The sequence below is a fragment of the Pelophylax lessonae genome (assembly GCF_965119305.1).
Source record: "Pelophylax lessonae genome assembly, chromosome: 3".
NCBI lineage: Eukaryota > Metazoa > Chordata > Amphibia > Anura > Ranidae > Pelophylax > Pelophylax lessonae.
This window is the reverse complement of record NC_138770.1, coordinates 519,176,492-519,197,955: the sequence shown is the minus strand read 5'-3', so window position 1 is coordinate 519,197,955 and position 21,464 is coordinate 519,176,492. Positions and strand designations below refer to the sequence as shown.

Genomic DNA, 21,464 nt, shown 5'->3' with positions numbered 1-21,464 from the left:
AAAACACAAAGCCAAAGATCATAAATTACTGTTTTTTTATTTAAGGTGTATATATAATTTATATAACTTACCTGATAAAAGGTGTTAAATCAAAGTGTTCTTGTTTATTGAGAGCAAGTGGATTTGACAACACATTCTCCTGTGCTTTTGAAATCGGCAGCACTGCAAATAATTTAAAGTAGAATATTTTACAATGTTTGACACTTGACACAAGGTACTAAAAAATAAAAGGTTTTAAACAATTATAGACTGCTAATAATATTATTCCACACATTTATTAAATTGATTATATATTATAAATTATTATATAGAAATGTAAAAGTTTGCAAGTCTGGTACCCCAGGGCATCATAACACATGGGTACTAAGGTAAGAGGGACATTTATAATGGAAAGCAGATAACTCATTCTTCTGTACTATGCAGATTGCGGCCTGTATTTTACAGGACATTCATAAAATACAGGCTATGGTTGGTAATGTGACTTTGACATGTTGCTGTGCTTTTTAAATGTGTTCTTTTTAGGAAGTGGTATGATCACGATAACCCCATAGAAATTCTTTCATTTTTGGATCAGCCTTGTTTTATTGTTTTTAGTCAAATTTTTTTTTACTTAACTCACCCCTAAGAGTTGATTTACTTCATGCAGAGCTGAATGTGAACTCACATTTTGTGTTGATAGCACAGTTACTATTTGCTTTACTAGGTGTCCCAAAACTTCTACCCAGAGCAGCTATTGTTGAGCAGATGAACAATCTTATTTTATACAACAGCAGCACATGATGTATTCTTTGCAAAATTCATTTTCACCACATTCAACAAGCTATGGGGCAAATTCCCTTGCAAAGGGAACTTAGCCTTGGGGGGCATGTTTTGAGGTGGACTTTAGCAGATGTGTTCCTGTGGAGCTCCTGTCATTCTTTCACCATCCTCGGCTGCCTGTTCTTTCTGAGCCCACTCTGCTCTCTCTGCCCTGTCACGGGAGCTTCCCCTGCTTCTCAACGTTCCACCGATGCCTTCCAAACAGCGCTCAGCTGCCTCTCAGCCTCACACAGGGCCATCCACGGCCATGGCTTTTGCTGTAGCTCCACGTGCTGATGCCATCTTAATCAAGCAGCTCCAGGCACTGCTTACAGTCACGGAGGAAGGTGCACCTTCATCAGCCTCTGCCCCCTCACTGTCTCAGCCTCCAGTGGGTGATACCAGTGTCATTTTAGCTGCTAATGAAAGCAGCAAGACGTCACTTTTAGTCAGAATCCATCACCTAGCAGAGGAGTCTAATCTCATCCGTAATGATCTGGATAAAATCAGAGGCTGCCTCTCAGAGTCTGAGGCCCTGGTCTTGGCGGTGGAGGATCGCACAGGACAGCATGCAGGCAGGATCTCTGAGCTACAACAAACAGTAAAATTCCTGGACGCCACCGAAAATCATTTGAGGCGCAACAATGTCAGAGCCCTGGGTATTCCTGAGGGTGCAGAAAGGGACTGCCCGGCAGACTTTGCAGAAGCCTTGCTTAAAGAGCTTTTAGGCTTTGAAGAGGTCTCCCCCACGTATGGAGTTGAGTGAGCTCATCGAGTACCGATGGACTGCCCCATTGCAGGGGCTCCCCCTCGCCCTTAACTTATGGAGACCGTGATTGTATACTTTCCGAGGCCAGGAAGTACCAGAACCTGCGACACAACAATGCGTTTATCATGGTTTTCCCCAATTTCTCAGCAGAAATAATCGCCAGATCTTTACAGATGTTCGTCGCCAACTACGAGACCGCAACATCAAGTATGGGATGCTCTATCAGATCTGCCTCCGGGTCCAGCACAAAGGCACTACAAAATTCTTTGATATACCAGAGGAAGCGGATACCTGGCTTAACATGTTGCAATAAATAAATCTGCTCCTTTGTCAGTGATGCTGAAAGTCAGTTCTTTAAAGTTTGTTCTCCTGTATATGGAAAGGTACTGTTATGTTTTGCTTTTTTTTTTTCTTGTTCTTTCTTACCATTACCAACTGTCCTACAGATGTCCTAATTTCGACCTGTGGATGCCAAATACTTAGCCCCCTATTGTGCTGGAGGACTTAGAACTCAGCCGGGAAGCCCAGGTGTCATCTGCTCACCTAGGTAAGAGGGCTATACCACTGCTTAGCAGTCTGAGACATAGCCTGGCAAGGTACCCTACCCTATTTTCTCTTGTGCCAGTTTTGCCCTCATCCCTCTCTAGCCACAAGCTCTTATCCATTAGGGAGCAGTCGATAAGTAACTCTATACTGACAGTATGCAAGAAATCTCTACCCCCACTCCCACTGGCTCTCCTTGGTGAAAAAAGAAGGTTGCTACTAGAAATGTAGAACTGGTCCCTACTTGGACCACACTGTTAAAGCAATTACACTATTGTTATGGGATCTAAACTGAACTACTTGACTGTTGGAAAATATGGTCAGTAGGGTGTTTCTAATTGTGTTAACTGTAGGAATATGTGCTTCAAGCTTACTGTGATTATTTGGATATTTTCTGACTCATTATAATATCCTGTAGTCAGGGTCCTCAAAGGACTTACCCTTTTTTTCTCCCTTGGGACAACTACTCCGCTTCCATGTTGTTCTCCTGTTTTGGTCACTTCTATCCTTTTTAAGTCATGACCTTAAAACTAATCTCATGGAAAGTTAGGGGTCTCAATGACAAGTTTAAGAGGGCACTACAGCTCAAGTATCTGAACCGTCACAGACCCCACGTGTTGTTCCTCCAAGAAACACACTTGGTAGGCAACAAACTCCTGGCACTACATAGGCTGTCCAACAATCTTTCCATGCTACCTATTCAGACTATACCAGGAGTGTTGCTACCCTCCTGAATAAATCTCTAGCTTATAAAATGCTACACATTATCACTGACCCACAAGAAAGATATATTGTTTTGTTATTAGAAATTAAAGTGTTGGTTATTGCTTTTGTAGGTAGGCAACAAACTCCTGGCACTACAAAGGCCATCCAATAGTCTTTAGACACCACCTATTCAGACTATGCCAAAGGTGTGGCTATCCTCCTGAATAAATCTCTAGCTATCACTAGAAAGATATATTGTTTTGTTATTAGAAATTAAAGCGTTGTTTATTGCTTTTGTCAATGTGTATACCCACCCCCTCCCTTTAACCAAAAGGTCCTGTACACCATATATTATTAATATTATTATACAGGATTTATATAGCGCCAACAGTTTGTGCAGTGCTTTACAACATGAGGGCAGACAACACAGTTACAATACAAATCAATACAGGAGGAATCAAAGGGCCCTGCTTGTTAGAGCTTACCATATCTGATAAATTGGCACCTTTCAATTTTTCACTCCCTCATGGACCCCAGCTTGATTCTTCCAATCTTGCACCTTGAGGGTGCATCCCCCTGATTTACCGCAATGTGCTCAGGCCACATTACACAGATTACACAGAGCTCTTTCGTTAGAAACACCCAAGGGTCAGGGCATATTCCGGTTTCTCCTCTACACACAAATCTGGTTCTCGTATTGATCTGACTGTTGGTAATACACGTGCTATAGCAATGATGGCTCAGCTGCACCCCCAATGGTGTGGGACGCTTTTAAAGCATATATACGTGGAGAGTATACAATATCTCACAAAAATGAGTACACTCCTCACATTTTTGTAAATATTTTATTACATCTTTTCATGTGACAACACTGAAGAAATGACACTTTGCTACAATGTAAAGTAGTGAGTGTACAGCTTGTATAACAGTGTCAATCTGCTGTCCCCTCAGAATAACTCAACACAGCCATTAATGTCTAAACCACTGGTAACAAAAGTGAGTACACCCCTAGGTGAACATGCCCAAATTGGGCCAAATTAGCCATTTTCCCTCCCTGGTGTCATGTGACTTGTTAGTGTTACAAGGTCTCAGGTGTGAATGGGGAGCAAGTGTGTTACATTTGGTGTTAATCGCTCTTATTCTCCCATACTGGTCACTGGAAGTTCAACATGGCACCTCATGGCAAAGAACTCTCTTAGGATCTGAAAAAAAAGAATTGTTGCTCTACATAAAGATGGCCTAGGCTATAAGAAGATTGCCATGACCCTGAAACTGAGCTGAAGCACGGTGGCCAAAACCATACAGTGGTTTAACTGGACAGGTTCCACTCAGAACAGGCCTCGCCATGGTCGACCAAAGAAGTTGAGTGCACATGCTCAGCATCATATCCAGAGGTTGTCTTTGGGAAATAGACGTATGAGTGCTGCCAGAATTGCTGCAGAGGTTGAAGGGGTGGGGGGTCAGTATGTCAGTGTTTAGACCATACACCCCACACTGCATCAAATTGGTCTGCATGGCTGTCGTCCCAGAAAAGCCTCTTCTAAAGATGATGCACAAGAAAGCCTGCAAACAAAACAAGAAGACTAAGGACATGGATTACTGGAACCATGTCCTGTGGTCTGATGAGACCAAGGTAAATTAATTTGGTACAGATAGTGTCAAGCATGTGTGGTGGCAACCAGGTGAGGAGTACAAAGACAAGTGTGTCTTGCCTACAGTCAAGCATGGTGGTGGGAGTGTCACAGTCCGGGACTGCATGAGTGCTGCCAGCACTGGGGAGCTACAGTTCATTGAGGGAACCATAAATGCCAACATGTACTGTGACATACTGAAGCAGAGCATGATCCCCTCCCTGCAAAGAATGGGCCGCAAAGCATTATTCCAACATGATAACCCCAAACACACCTCCAAGATTACCACTGCCTTGCTAAAGAAGCTGAGGGTAAAGGTGATGGACTGGCCAAGTATGTCTCCAGACCTAAACCCTATTGAGCATCTGTGGAGCATCCTCAAACAGAAGGTGGAGGAGCGCAAGGTCTCTAACATCCACCAGCTCTGTGATGTTGTCATGGAGGAGTGGAAGAGGAATCCAGTGGCAACCTGTAAAGCTCTGGTGAACTCCATGCCCAAGAGGGTTAATGCAGTGCTGGAAAATAATGCTGGCCGCACAAAATATTGACAATTTGGGCCCAATTTGTACATTGTCACTTGGGGGTGTATTCACTTTTCACACCTCAGATCACCCCTACTCCACAATGTACACAGACTATACTGAAACTTAGACAAGAACTAAGGCTACTTTTGTTAAATAAACAGGAATATCATCTGAAGGTCCTTAAAGCTAAAGAATATGGTCTGGGAAATAGGGTGGGGCGCTGATTAGCTAAAAAAGTGAAGGCTAAACAACTTGGTAATAACATAGAAGCACTTCTTCACCCTCACACACATAACAGGTTAACAAACCCTAGAGATATTGCCAACGCTTTTGCACATTATTATCAGTCATTATATGATCTTCAAAAGGATACAATTATTCCCCAAACTACTACAGAGATTATTTCAAACTATTTGGCAAAGATTTCGTTACCTAATCTTACAAATGTTATTGCTTAAATTCCACTTCCACTGTGTGTAGCATATCGATTGAATGGATTGGCCACTATAGAATAATTTCAAAGTGCATATGGCCACCTTTTAGCTATTAGAAACTGACAGAAGCTGGACGTTAGAGTCTTTGAGAATAAATTACTATAAACTAAAGTTTGTCTTGGTTTCTACATGTTCTCACTGCCCATCTTAGGCAGGAAGAAATTTGCACCATTTCCCCATCAACACCGACAGTGCTGACAGAGGAAATCCTCCTGCCAAGCAATTGTCTGCTCCTGGTGGGCAGGGGCGGGTAGGGGAAGCCGTCCCTGCCGGGAGAAGACAGTGATTATTGCTAGCGGCTATAGCAGTCGCTTGCGATAATCGCAAGTGAATCAGGCAGGCTGGGTATACCCTAGTTGATCTATCGACAAAAGATCTGAACATACGTAGCTATAATTCACCATTGGCATCAGAGAGTGGATAGATGTGTATTCACAATCCAACTATTTTACAATACTTCAGGCCTAATCAGGGATTCTGGGGTTAATTTACTAAAGTTCAAATTTATTTTTTTTTTGTATTATTTTTTTTGATTTTTTAAAAGAGTAAGATACAAAGCAGAGCCTAATGGGCATACCCAGGTTCAAAACATAGACATGAACACAGCTAAGAACAAACAATAACACTAATGCCTAAACTATCACAAAAAAAAAAAAAAAACACCTGAAAACATTAGTGTGCTCCAGAAAACCTTGTGGACACCTGCAAAATGTCAGGAAAAAAAAAAAGGAAGGGTGTGGCCCATACTGTATGTTTCACTCATATCACAAATTCAGGGTATAGGCTACTTAGTCAGAAAGAATTAGATCAAAACATTTTAAATTTTTGGTATTTAACTCCCACTAAACCATCCAAATTTTACCCCTTAGCTCCAGCATTATGTTGGAGAGAGTGTGGTGAACAAGGGACGCTATTCCATATACTTTGGGAGTGTAAATCGATTAGAGCATTTTGGAATAAAAATATTCTCTATGATCTCAGAAGTTGTGGAAAAAAACATAATTCCAAGTCCTGAGATGGTGATCTTGCATCTAAATGTCCATGAGATACCTATAAAGTACATCTTTTATTAGCGGCAAAACTTTTAATCACAAGAAGATGGAAATCTCAGGAGATACCATCTCCATCTGATATTGTTATATTACTTAATCAGCAATGTAAGATGGAAAAAAATGGCTACTATAAGTTCAGCGAAGAAAATATTTGTAGCTAGATGGTATCCATGGTTAAATAATCTAAGATGTATGGTAACAATGGATTAGATATGGTACGTGTGTTTGGCTAGCAGTAATGAATTTATTGATCATGAGGTAAAACGTGAATGTGCTATGGGGAACAGGTCTCTTCTTTATTATAAGATTGATGTTTAGTGACGATAGATTGAAGATAATGAGCAAATATATATATGTGGAAACCCCATTGGTTGACTGTTAAACCAAGTTGGATGGAAGGTTCCCCCTTTTCTATTTCTCTCCCCGTCACTTTCTCCCTCTCCCCCCCCCCCTTTTTTTTTTTGTTTTGTTAGTTTGCTTGTAGGTAAAATGCCATGATCAATAATTTTATTGCAACATTTTGTGTTGATACTTCGTTGTTTTGTTTTTCTATGTGTATTATTATTTTGTGGAAAATTACAATAAAAGAGATATTGAAAGAGAAAACATGGTCTATCTAGCACAATACTAGACAAAGAGATGTACACATAGGATGCAGTTATGTCCATTTTTAGGAATAGTTAGTGTTAGGCTTTACTATTACTTTATTATCACTGAAGCATTGTTATGTGTCAGTGGAATTCCTCCACTTCTGTCTCTACCCAATGTTCATTATAATGGAAAATTGTTATCATACTTACCGTAATTTTCCTTTCCTGGCCTATCCTCACGTCAGCACACAATGGGTTAACACCTCCTCTGGAGCCCACAGGACCACCTCTTCCTAGCTAAATAAAAGACAGCCCCTCCCCCAGCTGAAGTGTTCGATAACCTAGCCTGCGACAGGCCACTAGGGAGGGAGTCTTGTGCTGACGTGAGGATAGGCCAGGAAAGGAAAATTACGGTAAGTATGATAACAATTTTCCATTTTCCTGGCCTACCTCACGTCAGCACACAATGGGATATACCCAAGCTTAATATAGGGCGGGATAGAACACATGAAAAGAGACACTCAAAGAAAAGTTGTTAAAGCCAAAAAGAATGAATCCCTCTAGTCCCAAACTTGCTGATCGCACATCTCGTTTGTAGGGTTGAAGGCCGCACAAGAATTTCAAGCTAGCTGCCTTACAATGACCTTCCAAGAAATCCTGGCACAATTGCCCCAAAGGCTACCGCCCCTCTTGTCAAATAAGCTTGTAACTATTTCAGAGCAGAAAAGCGTACTTCCAGCATGCCAATGTAATCACCCTAGAAGTCCATCAGTGGATGACTCTTGAGGACCTGATGGCTAAATGAGAAGAATTGTCCACTTTCCTCTTTGACCAAGTACACAGCAACTTGCCCATGTGTAAGGAACTGAAGTCTTTCTGCTGTGCATCCAGTGACTCTTGTGTGAAACTCAAAGGGACTACTTCCCAGTTTTGCTGGAAACTGGATCTCACTTTAAAATTGAACTCTGGAGATAAACTTAGTATCACTCTTTCTGGTAAAAAAGGAAGGACACAAAGGGCCCCTGCAGGAAAAGTGTTGCAATTGTCAAACCTCCTTCTGTCTGAAGTAGTTACTGGCAGAAGAACTTGTTTTTCTGTAAAGGAATTTTGATGGAATTGAAATTATTGGAGCAACGGGCGCCCTAGTGCTCTCAGATCCAAGCCTAAGTCCTACAGATGGAACAAGGATCTCCTTCAAGGTATGTATACTGTAGATTGTCTCCTGCAAAAGCATCTGGTAACTGGCTCTTCCACCAGTTTGAAGCCTGTGAAAGATAAGGTAAAGAATTGTACCTTAAATGGAGTTGTATGCCAGACCAACCTCTAGCGCTGACTGTAAAATGCCCAGGATATTGGCTAGAGCAGGGAACACAGGAGCGAAAGCTCTTGCTGAGCAAACAAAACAAACATTTCATATCCTCTCATATGTAGTATTTAGGGTCAGTACTCTGGACCCCCAAGGTCTGAGCAAGCTTGGATGAGAATCCCTGCACCTCTAGTCTGGCCTATTCTATAGCCAGGCTGTTAAAGTAGTCCCATTGGATTAGGTTGCTGTCACTGACCTTGCCAAAAAGATTTAATTTGACCAGAAATGGGTTTGGTGGTGCTGATGACATCTGGGGAACAGTCTAAGTCAAGGCCTTCTCGGTAGGTGGAAGTGACTTATATGGCATGGACTTGTCCTGTCCAAATTTTTAGAAGCATATATATATATTCAAGGACATCAGCAAGAGACAAAGATCAAACACAAAATTCCATGGCACTGTGAACCTATCTTATATGACAGAGCCTTTGCATTGGTATCCTGTTGCAAATGTCCGAAGCTGCATGTTCAATGGAGTCTCCCTGTGAACTACTGCTGGAAAGCCTTATTTGCCAATATTGGTTTGAGGCACTTGTTGAAAAATCTTTTGCCTAACCAAACCACTGGTTGATTTTGCTTTCCTGGCAAGAAGGCCACCGTTAACGAACTGTTAGTGGTTCTCTGCCCAGCAAAATTATTCTGTTGCAAGATGTAACAGGAAAAGGCTTCTGGCGTCCCCTGGGAAGAATCTAGGCTACTGCTGTCTTGTTGTCAACCAACTTCACTCAGGCCCCTTTAAAGTAGATACTGAAAGGCTTGCAATGCTAGAAAAGGTTACCTTCAGTTCCAGATAATTGGGGAGTCTGCATTCCATTGGTTTATTCAGATTGTGTACTCCTCAGCCCCAAAGGCTGGGATCTGCCATCAGAATCATCCTATCTCCTGGGCTGAGAGGCATGCCCTGAAAGTACAGTAGCGATGTCCAAATTTTCAGTTCTTGCTGAATTTGTATAGGCACAAAGATTTTCTGATCCATAGACAGCCCAGCTTATAGACTAAAGAAGGTAAATTAAAAATGACCTCATGTGCCACCTGGCCCAAGGTACCACCGCTGCCAACAAGATTTTCAAACGATTCTTGGGGCTGTGCCACTTCTGTAAAGGGCAAAGACCTGAACTGGAAGGGACATCTGGCCACCGCAATTTCCACATGCCTCTGGAGCGCGGCCTTGATCTGCACCTGAGAGTATGAGTCGGCAGGTCAATTAACACTAACTGGTCTTCCAGCTGAACTATCCCTGTGACTGTCTGCATGGCCTCTATCTTGAGCCTCTTGGTGTGTGTGTGTTTGTGTGTACACACATTCGATTCCTTAAAACTGAAAACGACCAGAAGGCTCCTGCCTTAAGTACTAGAAAAACCAAGGAGAAAAGCACCCAAAAGGATTCTATGTCTTTGGCATCCCTGGCATGATGGTCTTGTAGCAGTATAAATTCTTAAACACAATCTTGCAAACCAAAAATTCTCTCTTTTGAGATCTGTTGGTCATAAATGAAATTGATTCAGTGGTCAATGTTGGAATCTTCCATTGTACTCCCACTTAACTGTCTTCTGGACCCACCGGTCTTTAAGGATTGTTGTCCAAACCCTCCAGAAGGAAGCTACAATCATCAACTTCACTCAGGCCTCCTGGCCCCAACTGGGAAAGACTATCTGAGCCCACCTTCAAAAAGGCATTTCAGCCATCTTAGCAACTTGCGCTGGACTTTCATTAAAGAGTAACTGAGACACCTCCACTGTGATCTGTTAAATCTACGGCCTGTCCTATAAGACTTGGTCACCTGCACCCTTCTGAAATTCAATAGGCTTGAGTCAATGATGGCTGCCTTCTCATACTAGTCTGTGGCCACATTCCCGTCTTTTCTTCCGGTCATTCACTTAATTGCGTTGTTCAGTGTTTGCCCAAACAACTTCCCACTATAGAATGTGTTGAAGGCTTGTGTGGACTTTATATCTGCCCTCCAGTGAGGTAATCACAATGCTCTCATGGGTGTGGCAGAGTGTGCCAGGCTTGTACTAAGTCTATCCACGCATCAACCAGAAGCCATCTGCCAGGTTCAACTCTTCCAGAAACCGTGCCAAACCTTGCTGGTTGACAGGAAAAACGGTCACTGTATAGATTCTCTACAAGCATGATTGCCAGATCACCACAACTTCTGCATTCCAGATGTGTTTCTGCATAAGTGTTTTTGATGCAGTCCAATGCGTTCTCAATGCGTTTTGCCACTTTCCAGATGTGTTCAATACAGAAACAATGTAACATTTTTTATTTTGTTGCCTGCACTAGAATGCACTGCACTGGTGTGAACTAGGTACTGGAATCGGAAATTAAACACTGTCCATGCCTTCTTGCAGCAGAATAAAAATGTATTGGATTGCATCGGATATGAACAAGTCCACTTTGCCATCAATAGGATCTTCAATAATTTCCCAATTTCTCTCTGGGATTAAAGTCTTCTAAAAAGGCAACTGAGTTATAAAAAGGCAAAAACACTTGATGTGCAAGACGTTAGAAGGCAGCATCCACTCCTGAAAGCGCAGTGCATAAACATGCATCAGCCATCCTATTTGGATAAAGCTTAGAGAACCTGTTACTGCAAGTTGGTCTTCTGAGGGGGTTTCTGCCATCCTTCCTTAACGAGCGTTTTACGCTGTGTCATAAGAAAAGAAGGCCCTTGGAAATATCTGCATGCTTTTGTAGTGGTAGGGCATCTGCAGCATACCTTCTGCTATAGCCTCCTCAATAGGGCTTAGAAGTTTGCACATCCACATCCTTGTGAGGCAATTTGTGCATTCTCATTTCTCTGCCACTGCAGCTGCATGCAGGCCCACAATGCACCCTGAGCTGGCCGTGACATTTCCTATCATGCTGACAAACGCATAGGAGCCATTGCCACTTGGGGTGCTTGGGGAGCATGAAAGCCGACCTGTGGAGGACTCCATTGGATGTGGCTTGTCCTGGGCAGGAGAAGATCGTTGGCGGGTCTTATGTTTTTTGGAGCATTTGCTTTCAGGGTCTCTGCTCCCACAATCATGCAAAACTTCTTTCTTTGCAGTCCTTGAGCACTCTTTTAAAAATATGTCCCACGTTGCCCCCTCCTACCTTTGCTAGTCTTCAGTGCCACTAACAGGTGTGGCAAGCTCATATTTGCACAAAATATATAGAGCAAAATCATATATTACCTCTCACCAAAAACATGTACGCTGTTTCTTTAAGACTCATTTGCCTTCATCCACTTACTTCAGAAGCAGCAGCAGGTGAGCCCAAGCAACACTTCCCGAGGCAGACAGCAGACATATTCAGAGTCTAAAGCCCCGTACACACGTACCGATGGTCGGCTTACAAATGTTCCTCTTTTCTCCCCGGGATGTCGGTGTCTGCTGAAAAGTGCAAAGACAGCACAAGGACAGCACAAGAATTTTGTCCGCCGACTGCAGAAGTGATGTCATGTAATGGTTAACTTTCCCTGTGTTTTCTATTTTCTGAGCATGCCCAGTCTTGCAAATCTGCGGTCTGTCGGCCGAATTGTGTACTGACAGGCGAACAATCGTCCGTTCTGGTGTCGGCATACAAATATTTTCATGTTTGCACGAAAGACTTTTGTCCGCGGATTGTGCGCAGACATCTGTCGGAGGCACCATACTAACACGCGTACAATCGGCAGATCCTTCGTCCACCGACGTTTGTATGCCGACGATCGGTACGTGTGTACGGGCCTTAATGGGCCATACACACTATACAATTGTCCCTAGATTTTTTCCCCCCAGATTTACCAAAACCATATAATAGGAGATCAATCTAAACACTTTCACTTTGTATGCAATCAGGCAGGCCCATGCACTACATAGTTGAAGGTAAATCTAAAGGAAATCCAAAAAGTTGTACAGTGTGTATCCAGCTTAAGACAAAACCAGTCAGACCGTCAAAACCCACAGGGGTACACAGCATAACACAGGAGCCAGGACAGCACAGCCAGAGGGAGACAGGATCTGAGACAAAACCAGTCAGACCGTCAAACCCACCGGAATACACAGCATAGCACAGCCAGACCGGATCTGAGTCAAAACCAGTCAGACCGTCAAACCCACTGGTATACACAGCATAGCACAGCACAGCCAGAGGCAGACAGGATCTGAGACAAAACCAGTCAGACAGTCCCATCTCTTGGAACATACTGCAGCAGTGAGCAACAGCAACAAGTCCTTACCTGGCAGGACTGCAGAGAGAGAGGGAGAGAAATCCATTCCCCTGCAGACCTCCAAGTGTGTTTACGCCATTGTTTGGCGCCTGGCGGATACCATCCTGTGCTGCCCATCTCCCTGTTCGCTGTGGCATCATTCACAGCCGCTCTCAGACTGAAAATAAAGCCGGGAGAGCAGTGTGGTGCACTACATATACAAGACAGGAAAGAAAAAAAAACTCAAGGGAGAGGTAATGATGACATTGCAGAGCTTTTATAATACCACACCTGTACAATATCAATGCTCTTTAAGCATAATTTTGCCCGCAGCCCGGCACACAGGGCACACAGTTTTTAGAAAGATTTACTTTCAACATTCTGGGTCTCCCAGCACCATGAGAGGCTGAACATGGAGGGGTAGGTTCGGCAGGGGGGGATATCCTTGCAGAAAAGCACTTACCAACCGCAATACACAGGTGGCCTGGAGCATGACCAAAAAAGAAGAACACTTCAGCTGGGGGAGGGGCTGTCTTTTATTTAGCTAGGAAGAGGTGGTCCTGTGGGCTCCAGAGGAGGTGTTAACCCATTGTGTGCTGACGTGAGGTAGGCCAGGAAAGTGATATACCTTAAAATTACAAACACTTTAACAGAAAAATATGATAGATTAGAGATAACCAAAACCAAAAAAAATATTTACTGCATAAAAGATTTTCCCTGGAAACATCTGTAAGTCAATAACATCTGTACATCTTATGTGGATAGCAACAAATCAAATGGATAGTTTTCACTAATTGTATACAATTATATAAATAGCAAAAAATGTCATGTTAAAAATCATCCCAACAATGAGTCACAGTCTTTAAAAAATCGATATAAGAGCTGTGTTGTCCTGTGACAAATTCCATTGATTTCCTTGCAGTCTTCAAAGCTGCAGAGGCCAGAAAATCCCCTTATACCAGGAGACAATCTAAACTACGAAATGTGTTCTTTTCAGGTTCAAGAAAATTACATTTCCACACATTTTTAGGCAGCCCAAGTCACAAGAATGTATATCTGCATTTAGGCAGGTATAAAAAAAAAAAAGAAAAAAGAATAAAAGGTCATAATAGCCTTTACCAGCTATGGACAATTAATATCATAGGGTAATAAGGACACATTGTGAATTATGTAGACATAAAGATCCATTAATAGGCACTTGCCCGTTCCCCTATATTAATCCATTGCAAAAAGTAAAAAAAAAAAATTAAAATGGGAAGAAAAAATTCAATTGGGAGAAAAAGAGTTAGTGACAATACTTTCCCTTGACTTCCGTGGTGTAGAGGGTGACATTAGCATCCTTTTGGTTCAGACAGTGTCCCGGGTAAAGCAGCATAGCTAATATCTCATGACATGACACAACACATTGCAGTACCATATTCTTACTCAGTTGGGCTACTCTCTATTCCTCAGGTAAACACCCAAAGTTGCTAACATTACGAAATTGTAGCAAAAAATGAGATCACCTTGGGGTGTATACCTTCCGAAAAAGGGTCATTTTGAGGGTCTTCCTCATACAGTCCAGTTTTTCTTTTTTTTTTTTCTGACATGACAAAAAGTAAAGCCCCGTACACACGTACCGATCGTCGGCCGAACGATCGGCCGTCTTTTGTCCAGGGCTGTCCTGTCCGCTGAAAAGTGCAAAAGACTGCACACGAATTTTGTAGGCCAACAACAGCCGACTGCAGAAGTGTTGTCATGTGATGGTTAACTTTCCGTGTCTTTTTTCTTCTCTGAGCATGCCCAGTCTTGCAAATCTGCTGATTGTCGACCGAAATCTGTACTGACTGACGCACAATCGGCCATTCTGTTGTCGGCCTACAAAAATTTTAATGCCTGCACGACAGATTCTGTTCGGCCGAAAATGCGCTGTCAGCTGTCGGAAGAATCATACTAACAAGCCTACAATCGGCCGATCGGTCGGCGGCCGAATATTTGCGGCCGACAATCGGTACGTGTGTACGGGGCTTAAGGGAAACTGTTTTTTTTTTTCAAGATGTTTGTTCTTTTTTCCATTATATGGTATAAAAAACAGTGGTTTTTAAATATCACCAAAAGAAAGCTCCATCTAATATAAAATTGGGTATACTACTGCATGGCCAAGTAGATGTCAATCAAGCTATGACAGCACTGAAAACTCAAATGGTTAAACCAGTTATAACAGAAATAGAAGGGCAACCACTGCTGACAATCTTCTGAAAATGCTAGTTGCCATTTTATTCTGGCCCGCTGGCTCCAATGCTTTTTGAGAAAATTACCTGGTATAGGTATTCTGATAAAGATATGTGAAGTCTCAGTCTGAATACTTATTTTAGGCCAAAGTTTCAAGGCAAATGGATCTGAACAGCAGTAAGCAAATCAGCATTTTCAGATGTAAGCAAAGTCAACATTTAATGGTTTTTCCCTTTTACATTACTGTTACCAGATCCTTATTACATGTTTACTTTTAGCTACATTGATGCAAAAAAGTAGTGCAGTGATGGCGAACCTTGGCACCCCAGATGTTTTGGAACTACATTTCTCATGATGCTCAACTACACTGCAGAGTGCATGAGCATCATGGGAAATGTAGTTCCAAAACATCTGGGGTGCCAAGGTTCGCCATCACTGTTATAGGGCCATGTGGAAGTAACAAAAAAATACTGGAGGACTTTAGAAACAAATGGAAAAAAGCACACATTTGAAGCCTGTTTATAATTGCTGGTAATATGGGGTGGTGTAGGGCTTACCTTCCTCTACAGTAACATTTTGGCTGTCCTGAACATCTTCTGCAGCTTCAGTGCTGGGTTTCTGTATGTATTTGTTCACATACTGTAAGCGTGACTGCAAGGCCTGCATATACAGTGAGGTTTGATTATTTAATGATGAAAGAAGCATACTTTATTAAACAGAACATCTTCTAAAACTATTATAGCCATTTTTGGATCTTAATGAGAGGTTACCTTGACAGCACGACCTGGCTCTGCTGCCTCCCATGCTTGTTTCATGGCTTTTATTTCATCTATGCGCTCTGTGTCTTTCTTGACTTCCAGGGTCTCTGCCTCACTTGTCTCACTGACCAGTCTCAGGGTCCAGAATGGCTTGTTAGTGTCAATCTGCTGTTGAATCTACAACATTTTTAAAATATTTTAATTACAAATAAACCTATTTTACTTAGTAACACAGTCAGTCAGTCTGTCTGTCCAAAAAAATAAAAAAAGATATTCTTGGGGGAGATCTCTATGCTTAAAAGCAAAACTTTTCAATCTTGGCTTTTTAAGTTTTTTTTTTGTTTTGTTCTGGATAGAATGAGAAAGGGCTAGGGCCACTGTCAAGTTGTGAGTTTTTATTTATTTTTAGAAATGTTTAGCAAATGATCACAAATGGAAAACCCAACATTTTTCCCTGCAAATGTCTAATGCAGAAAATCAAATTAAAACAAACATCTTAATTCAAAAGAAAAACTTTACTCTTGGCATCTGAAACGTATAATATGGGTAGAAAGTGAATGTTAAAGTAGAACTATAGGCACAATTTTTTTTTCATTTTGGATAGAGCAAGGGAAGGTTATAACCACTATCAGATTTTATTTTTGCCTATTGAGTAGATTTCTCTTCACTTCTTGTCCCATAGAAAAACAGGAAGTGAGAGGAAATCTCTGCAAATCCAGGGAATTACCTGGGGACCCCCAGGTCACCAGAACTAGTGTACCCAATGGAAGATTTCCCCTCTATTACTTTTCTGGAGACAACCCAAAAATTTCTTTCTCGTTCAATAATAATGGTAAACAGGACAAAAAGAGAGGACGAATCTCCTTAACAGGGGGGCAGACAGTAATAAAAACTGTCAAGTGCTCTAATCCCTCTCCACTGCGTCCATAACAAAAAAAAACTTTTGCCTTTTGTCAACCGCAATACGTATATATGTTGCGGTTTGCAAGTGGTTTACTGGGATTATGGCTGAAGATATTAGCCATAACCCCGTTATCGTTTATTGCAGCCAACGACTGAGTTTCTCATGAAACCATTCCGAGTGGCTCATGAGCTGCTGGAATGGTTTCCAAAGTGGCGGGGGGGGGGGGACATTCCCCCCATCCTGCCACTCGCAGGTATCTTGGGCTTACTATTTCTGCCAGTTCACTCAAGAAATGATCTGATGGTGCAGCCAGCTGCTCCTATAGGCCATGGGTGCTCAACCTGTGGCTCTCCAGCTGTTGCAGAACTACATATCCCATAAGGCATTGCAAGGCTGACAGGTAGAAGCATGACTTCCAAAAGCAGAGGCATGATGGGACTTGTAGTTCCGCAACAGCTGGAGAGCCACAGGTTGAGCACCCATGCTATAGGCGATCAAAGAGTAGATACTCGTTGATCAACTCTATGGCCTTGGAGGACCAAGGAGACATCATGACGTCACTTCCGGTCAAGGCTACAAGTGAATTTTTAATTTTGTTTTTTTTTTGTATTATTTTTTTTAAGCAAAAGATAAAAAAAAAAAAATATTTTTTTGATCTTTTGCTTTTAAAGGTAAAGAAGAGATCTGGGGTCTTTTTGACCCCAGATCTCTCCATAAAGAGGACCTGTCATCCCTATTTCTATTACAAGGGATGTTTACATTCCTTGTAACAGGAATAACAGTGTTAAAAAAATAAATAAAGCGACAGTGTAAAAATAAAAAGTAAAATAAATATAAAAAAAAAAAAAGAAAAGCACCCCCATCCCTCCGTTCTCTCGCGCATATGTAAACGGTATTGGCACCACAAGGTAAGGTATTGCGGTGAACATTAGAGCTAGAGGAAAAATTCTAGTGCTTGGCGTGCGCAATTTTAAAGCGTGACATGTTAAGTATCTATTTACTCGGCGTAACATCATCTTTCACATTATAAAAAAAATTGGGGTACATATTGCATTTTGTTTTTTTTTTTTATTTGGTAAAGTGTATTTAAAAAAAAAAAAAATGCTGCACAAATACCATGTGACATACAAAACTGCAACAACCACTATTTTATTCCCTAGGGTCTCTGCTACACAAATACATATATAATGTTTAGGGGTTATAAGTAAACAAAAAGTGCCAAAAAAAGCCTGGTCAGCAAGCGAGTAATTATGCACCGCATCCTAAGGTTACTCTTGTTATCTGAAATATCGTGTATAGTACTTGCCTAACCTTGTAAAATGTGTCACTTGACTGTTACTGATTATACATATATTACATCATATGTTTATGTATAATCATTATGTGATTACACATATATACTAAACTAGCATTTATATAGCACTTAATAACAAGGAATAAAGTCTGTGTTAACTGTGGTAGAATTATATTATATTGTAATGTGATGCAATAATTCTTTTACAACACTTGGTGGCAGCATTTGCTTAAACAGTATATGCATGCAAATAATTTTAAGCATTATCAAATACCTACAAAAAATGTGCAATACAAGCAGAGCTGATTTAAGTCTAGCCCCTAATAACTTCAATCAAAAAACCTGAATGATAACATAATAATTATTTTTTATAATGATAGGTTAGGATATCACTTTTAACTGTATATCAACCTGCCCCCAAAGAAACAAAATGATTGCAGAAATGTCCAAGAGGGCAAGTTAGTTTTTAGGGATGAGCAACTTCCCAAGTTCAGTTTGCAGGATGTTTGGTAAACCCAACATGAAGTCAATGAACCCATTCAGTTTGCAGGATGTTCGGTAAACCCAGCATGAAGTCAGTGCACCCCACTACCACTGAAGTTTTTGTGAGACAAATCTTGTATTTTTTTTTTTTTAACCATCTTAACAGAAAAAAGGCAAGCTTTGGTTAAAAAAGGACATAGGGAACAGGACCCTGCTATAAGGGACATGTATCAATGCAAGAAAAAATAAAAAAAGTCAATACCGTACAGTGGAGAGAAGGTCTTTTATTGCAGCTAAGAGGGCAATATTGAAAACATACAAATTCTTTAAATAACATGCTTGGGTGGATGGTGTTACTAAACCCACAACAGAAAAAAACAGTCTGTATATGCAGTAAAGCATGTTTGTATACTCACTATGGAACCTAAGGGGTTAATCCCCCTCATTGTGTAAAAAAAAAAGGCTCCTTGAGCCTGTCTTCTCTGATTCTCATCTCTTCCACTCTCCCCAATTCATCCACTGATTACAGAGTCTTGGGGGCACTCTACACATGCTCAGTTTGGTGTGAGAGGTTTTTTTTTTTGGTAGGGTGCATGTGATTGGCACAGGTCCAATCAGTACTCTCCAGACAGAGTGTCAGGGTTCATGCAGCCTCATAGGACAGTCAGAGGCGAATGAAAGCTTTAACAAGTGCTTTGCCAGACATTGATAGAAGTCACAAGACTGCTATATAGCAGTTTATATTTAGTAATATAATTGCATTTCCATGTTCTGCAGTCACAATGTGATTTAAATCCACATCAATCATAATGACCCGTAACCTGGCAATCTTTACACATCACACTACTGATACTTAATGACAGATCCTAGGGTAAATAGACAGACGGGGACTTAATTTCTAAACTTCTACAAACATAGAAGTCTAAAACACTGATATGGTCTGTATAAATGCACAGGCGGTTTCAGCTTTGTTGGCCAGACCACGCAGGTGGTGCAGGCAGGCATTAGCAAACATAGGTGCAAAATCCCTACATTTGAGTGTTCATCTCCTGTTGCAAGAAATTTTGCAGAAGCAGGACTTAATTCATCCCAGTGAAACTTCAAAGTTATTAAATAAATGACAAAGGCCGAGAGAGGAGGTCATTTCCCTGGCAAACTCTCTCAGAGAAAGGCCTAAAGTCTTTGATGTTGTATGTAAACTTTTAGTCTTTTTATGATTTTATTGGTGTTTTTCCAACTTTGACAGCTGTTGTTATCTGAAAAAATTACTTGATTCATTTTATTTCCTTGGTTTTCCTTTTTATTCAACATTTGCATATACTTTGTCACTAGTTGGTATTCATTTGTTATTTATTTGTTATATTGCATTTTTACTACATTTCAGTGTTGATAATTCCTCTTCTTCTTCAAGAGTCACTCTACAAGTTTCTCTAACAATTCCACAGCCAAAAATGTGTTGCCAATGTAAATGGTCACTAAAGCTGGATACACACTATACAACTTTTGTTGTTAGATTTCCTTAAAGGGCCATACACACTATAAGATTTTCTGAAGACTTTTTCCTTTAGACTTACCAAAACCATATAATATGAGGTCAAAACTAAACACTTTCAATTTGTATGCAATCTGGCAGGCTCTTGCACTACATAGAAAAGGTAAATCTGAAGGAAATCTAACCACAAAAGTTGGATAGTGTGTATCCAGCTTTAGATTCACTTTCAACTATGTAGTGCAAGGGCCTGGCTGATTGCATACAAATTGAAAGTGTTTAGATTTGACCTCATATTATATGGTTTTGGTAAATCTAAAGGAAAAAATCTAAAGACAATTGTATAATGTGTATGGCCCATTAGACACTCTGTGAAAAAGGTACTGTCCTATAATACCACTGTTAGCTTTAAGGCCAAATTGTTATTTAAAGGAATTGTGTATTTTCAATGCTGTTCTTAAAGTCGCATGAAAAGACCTTCTCTCTGCTGTACGGTATTTTTAAAAAATTAGGTCTGTATTGGTACATGTCCCCCAGCCATGGCAGTACCCAGTTTTCAATGCCTTGCTTACAGTAGTTTGCCTATTGGGCCTAAAATGACCAGAATCCACCAACAAAATTCACCCCCATAGACTACATTAGGATTTGCCAGTAAATTTGAGTTTCCCGAATTGAAAACAAGATTCCCCAAACCCTTTGCAAATCAAACCCAGGCATAGTTACATAGTTGCATAATTAGTCTGTTTGAGCAAAGACACAAGTCCATCTAGTTCAACCAACAACCAACGGTAGATTCACCCTTCGCTATTCTACCTATCACCATTATATTATCAGAATTATTTTATCTATTCAGAGTATGGGATCCCATTGTTCTATCCAGGTGCAAGGATTTTTTTCTACACAGGCGAAGGAGTATTTTACTGCCCCCTTCATCCCGGCCCCTTAAGTTACCCGCCTAAGCAGCCTTATGCTGGTGCTGGCTCTGCTTGAACCTGATAACATCTCACAGCAGCTATGCTTGATTGTTCATCTATGATCATCAGAACCTGTATGTAACCAACCTTTGTTACTATGTTTGATATCCATGTGATACAATTTTCCCAAATTGGATCTATTTGTATGTATACTTTTGTGGATACTATTGAATAAACATTGGACTAGCGCGACTTGTCAGGCGACTTGTCAGCCTGACAAGTCGCGCTCGGTCGCTCGCCATTGATTAGCACAGGACCCATACTACTTTGGGGCGACCTGGAGGCGACTTGCATTGACTTCAATTATATGAAGTCCGTGCTAGTCGCGCCGAAGTCGCGGTGCACGCTATGCACCGCGACTTCACAGGTCGCCCCACAAAGTCGGATCGCGCCAGTCTGAATGGGCTGTTATACTACTCATACTTTTGTTTATGAACCCATATGTTTCTAGGTTTTATTTTACCCATTGTTAGTTGTCCTCCTCATTTAAAGTCCCAAACTCTTTTTTCCTCTTCCCTATCCTTGATTACCTTTGCATTAATTTCCCACAACGATCCAGACACCAAGAAACACACTCTTCCCAGTGATACCCTTTCTGCAGTGGGGTGGCACCTGAATAAAAAATGGCACCTGTTCACATTTCATCCTCCATGCCCCCCTCACCCATTTTGTTCATCTCCCATAATGACCCTGAAACCAACAAAC

General features: G+C 41.2%; 1 protein-coding gene across 1 annotated transcript in view; it reads right to left on the bottom strand.

Moving 5' to 3' along the window:
* The window catches only part of ADGB (androglobin), a 488,973-nt gene that overhangs the window by 24,743 nt on the left and 442,766 nt on the right, over positions 1–21,464 (bottom strand). Inside the window, exons 29-31 of the mRNA XM_082252536.1 lie at positions 15,628–15,792; positions 15,415–15,517; positions 72–162 (exon numbers count right to left, since the gene is read on the bottom strand). Of these exons, the coding sequence (XP_082108662.1) occupies positions 72–162; positions 15,415–15,517; positions 15,628–15,792 (359 nt within the window). The remainder of the gene's footprint in view (positions 1–71; positions 163–15,414; positions 15,518–15,627; positions 15,793–21,464) is intronic.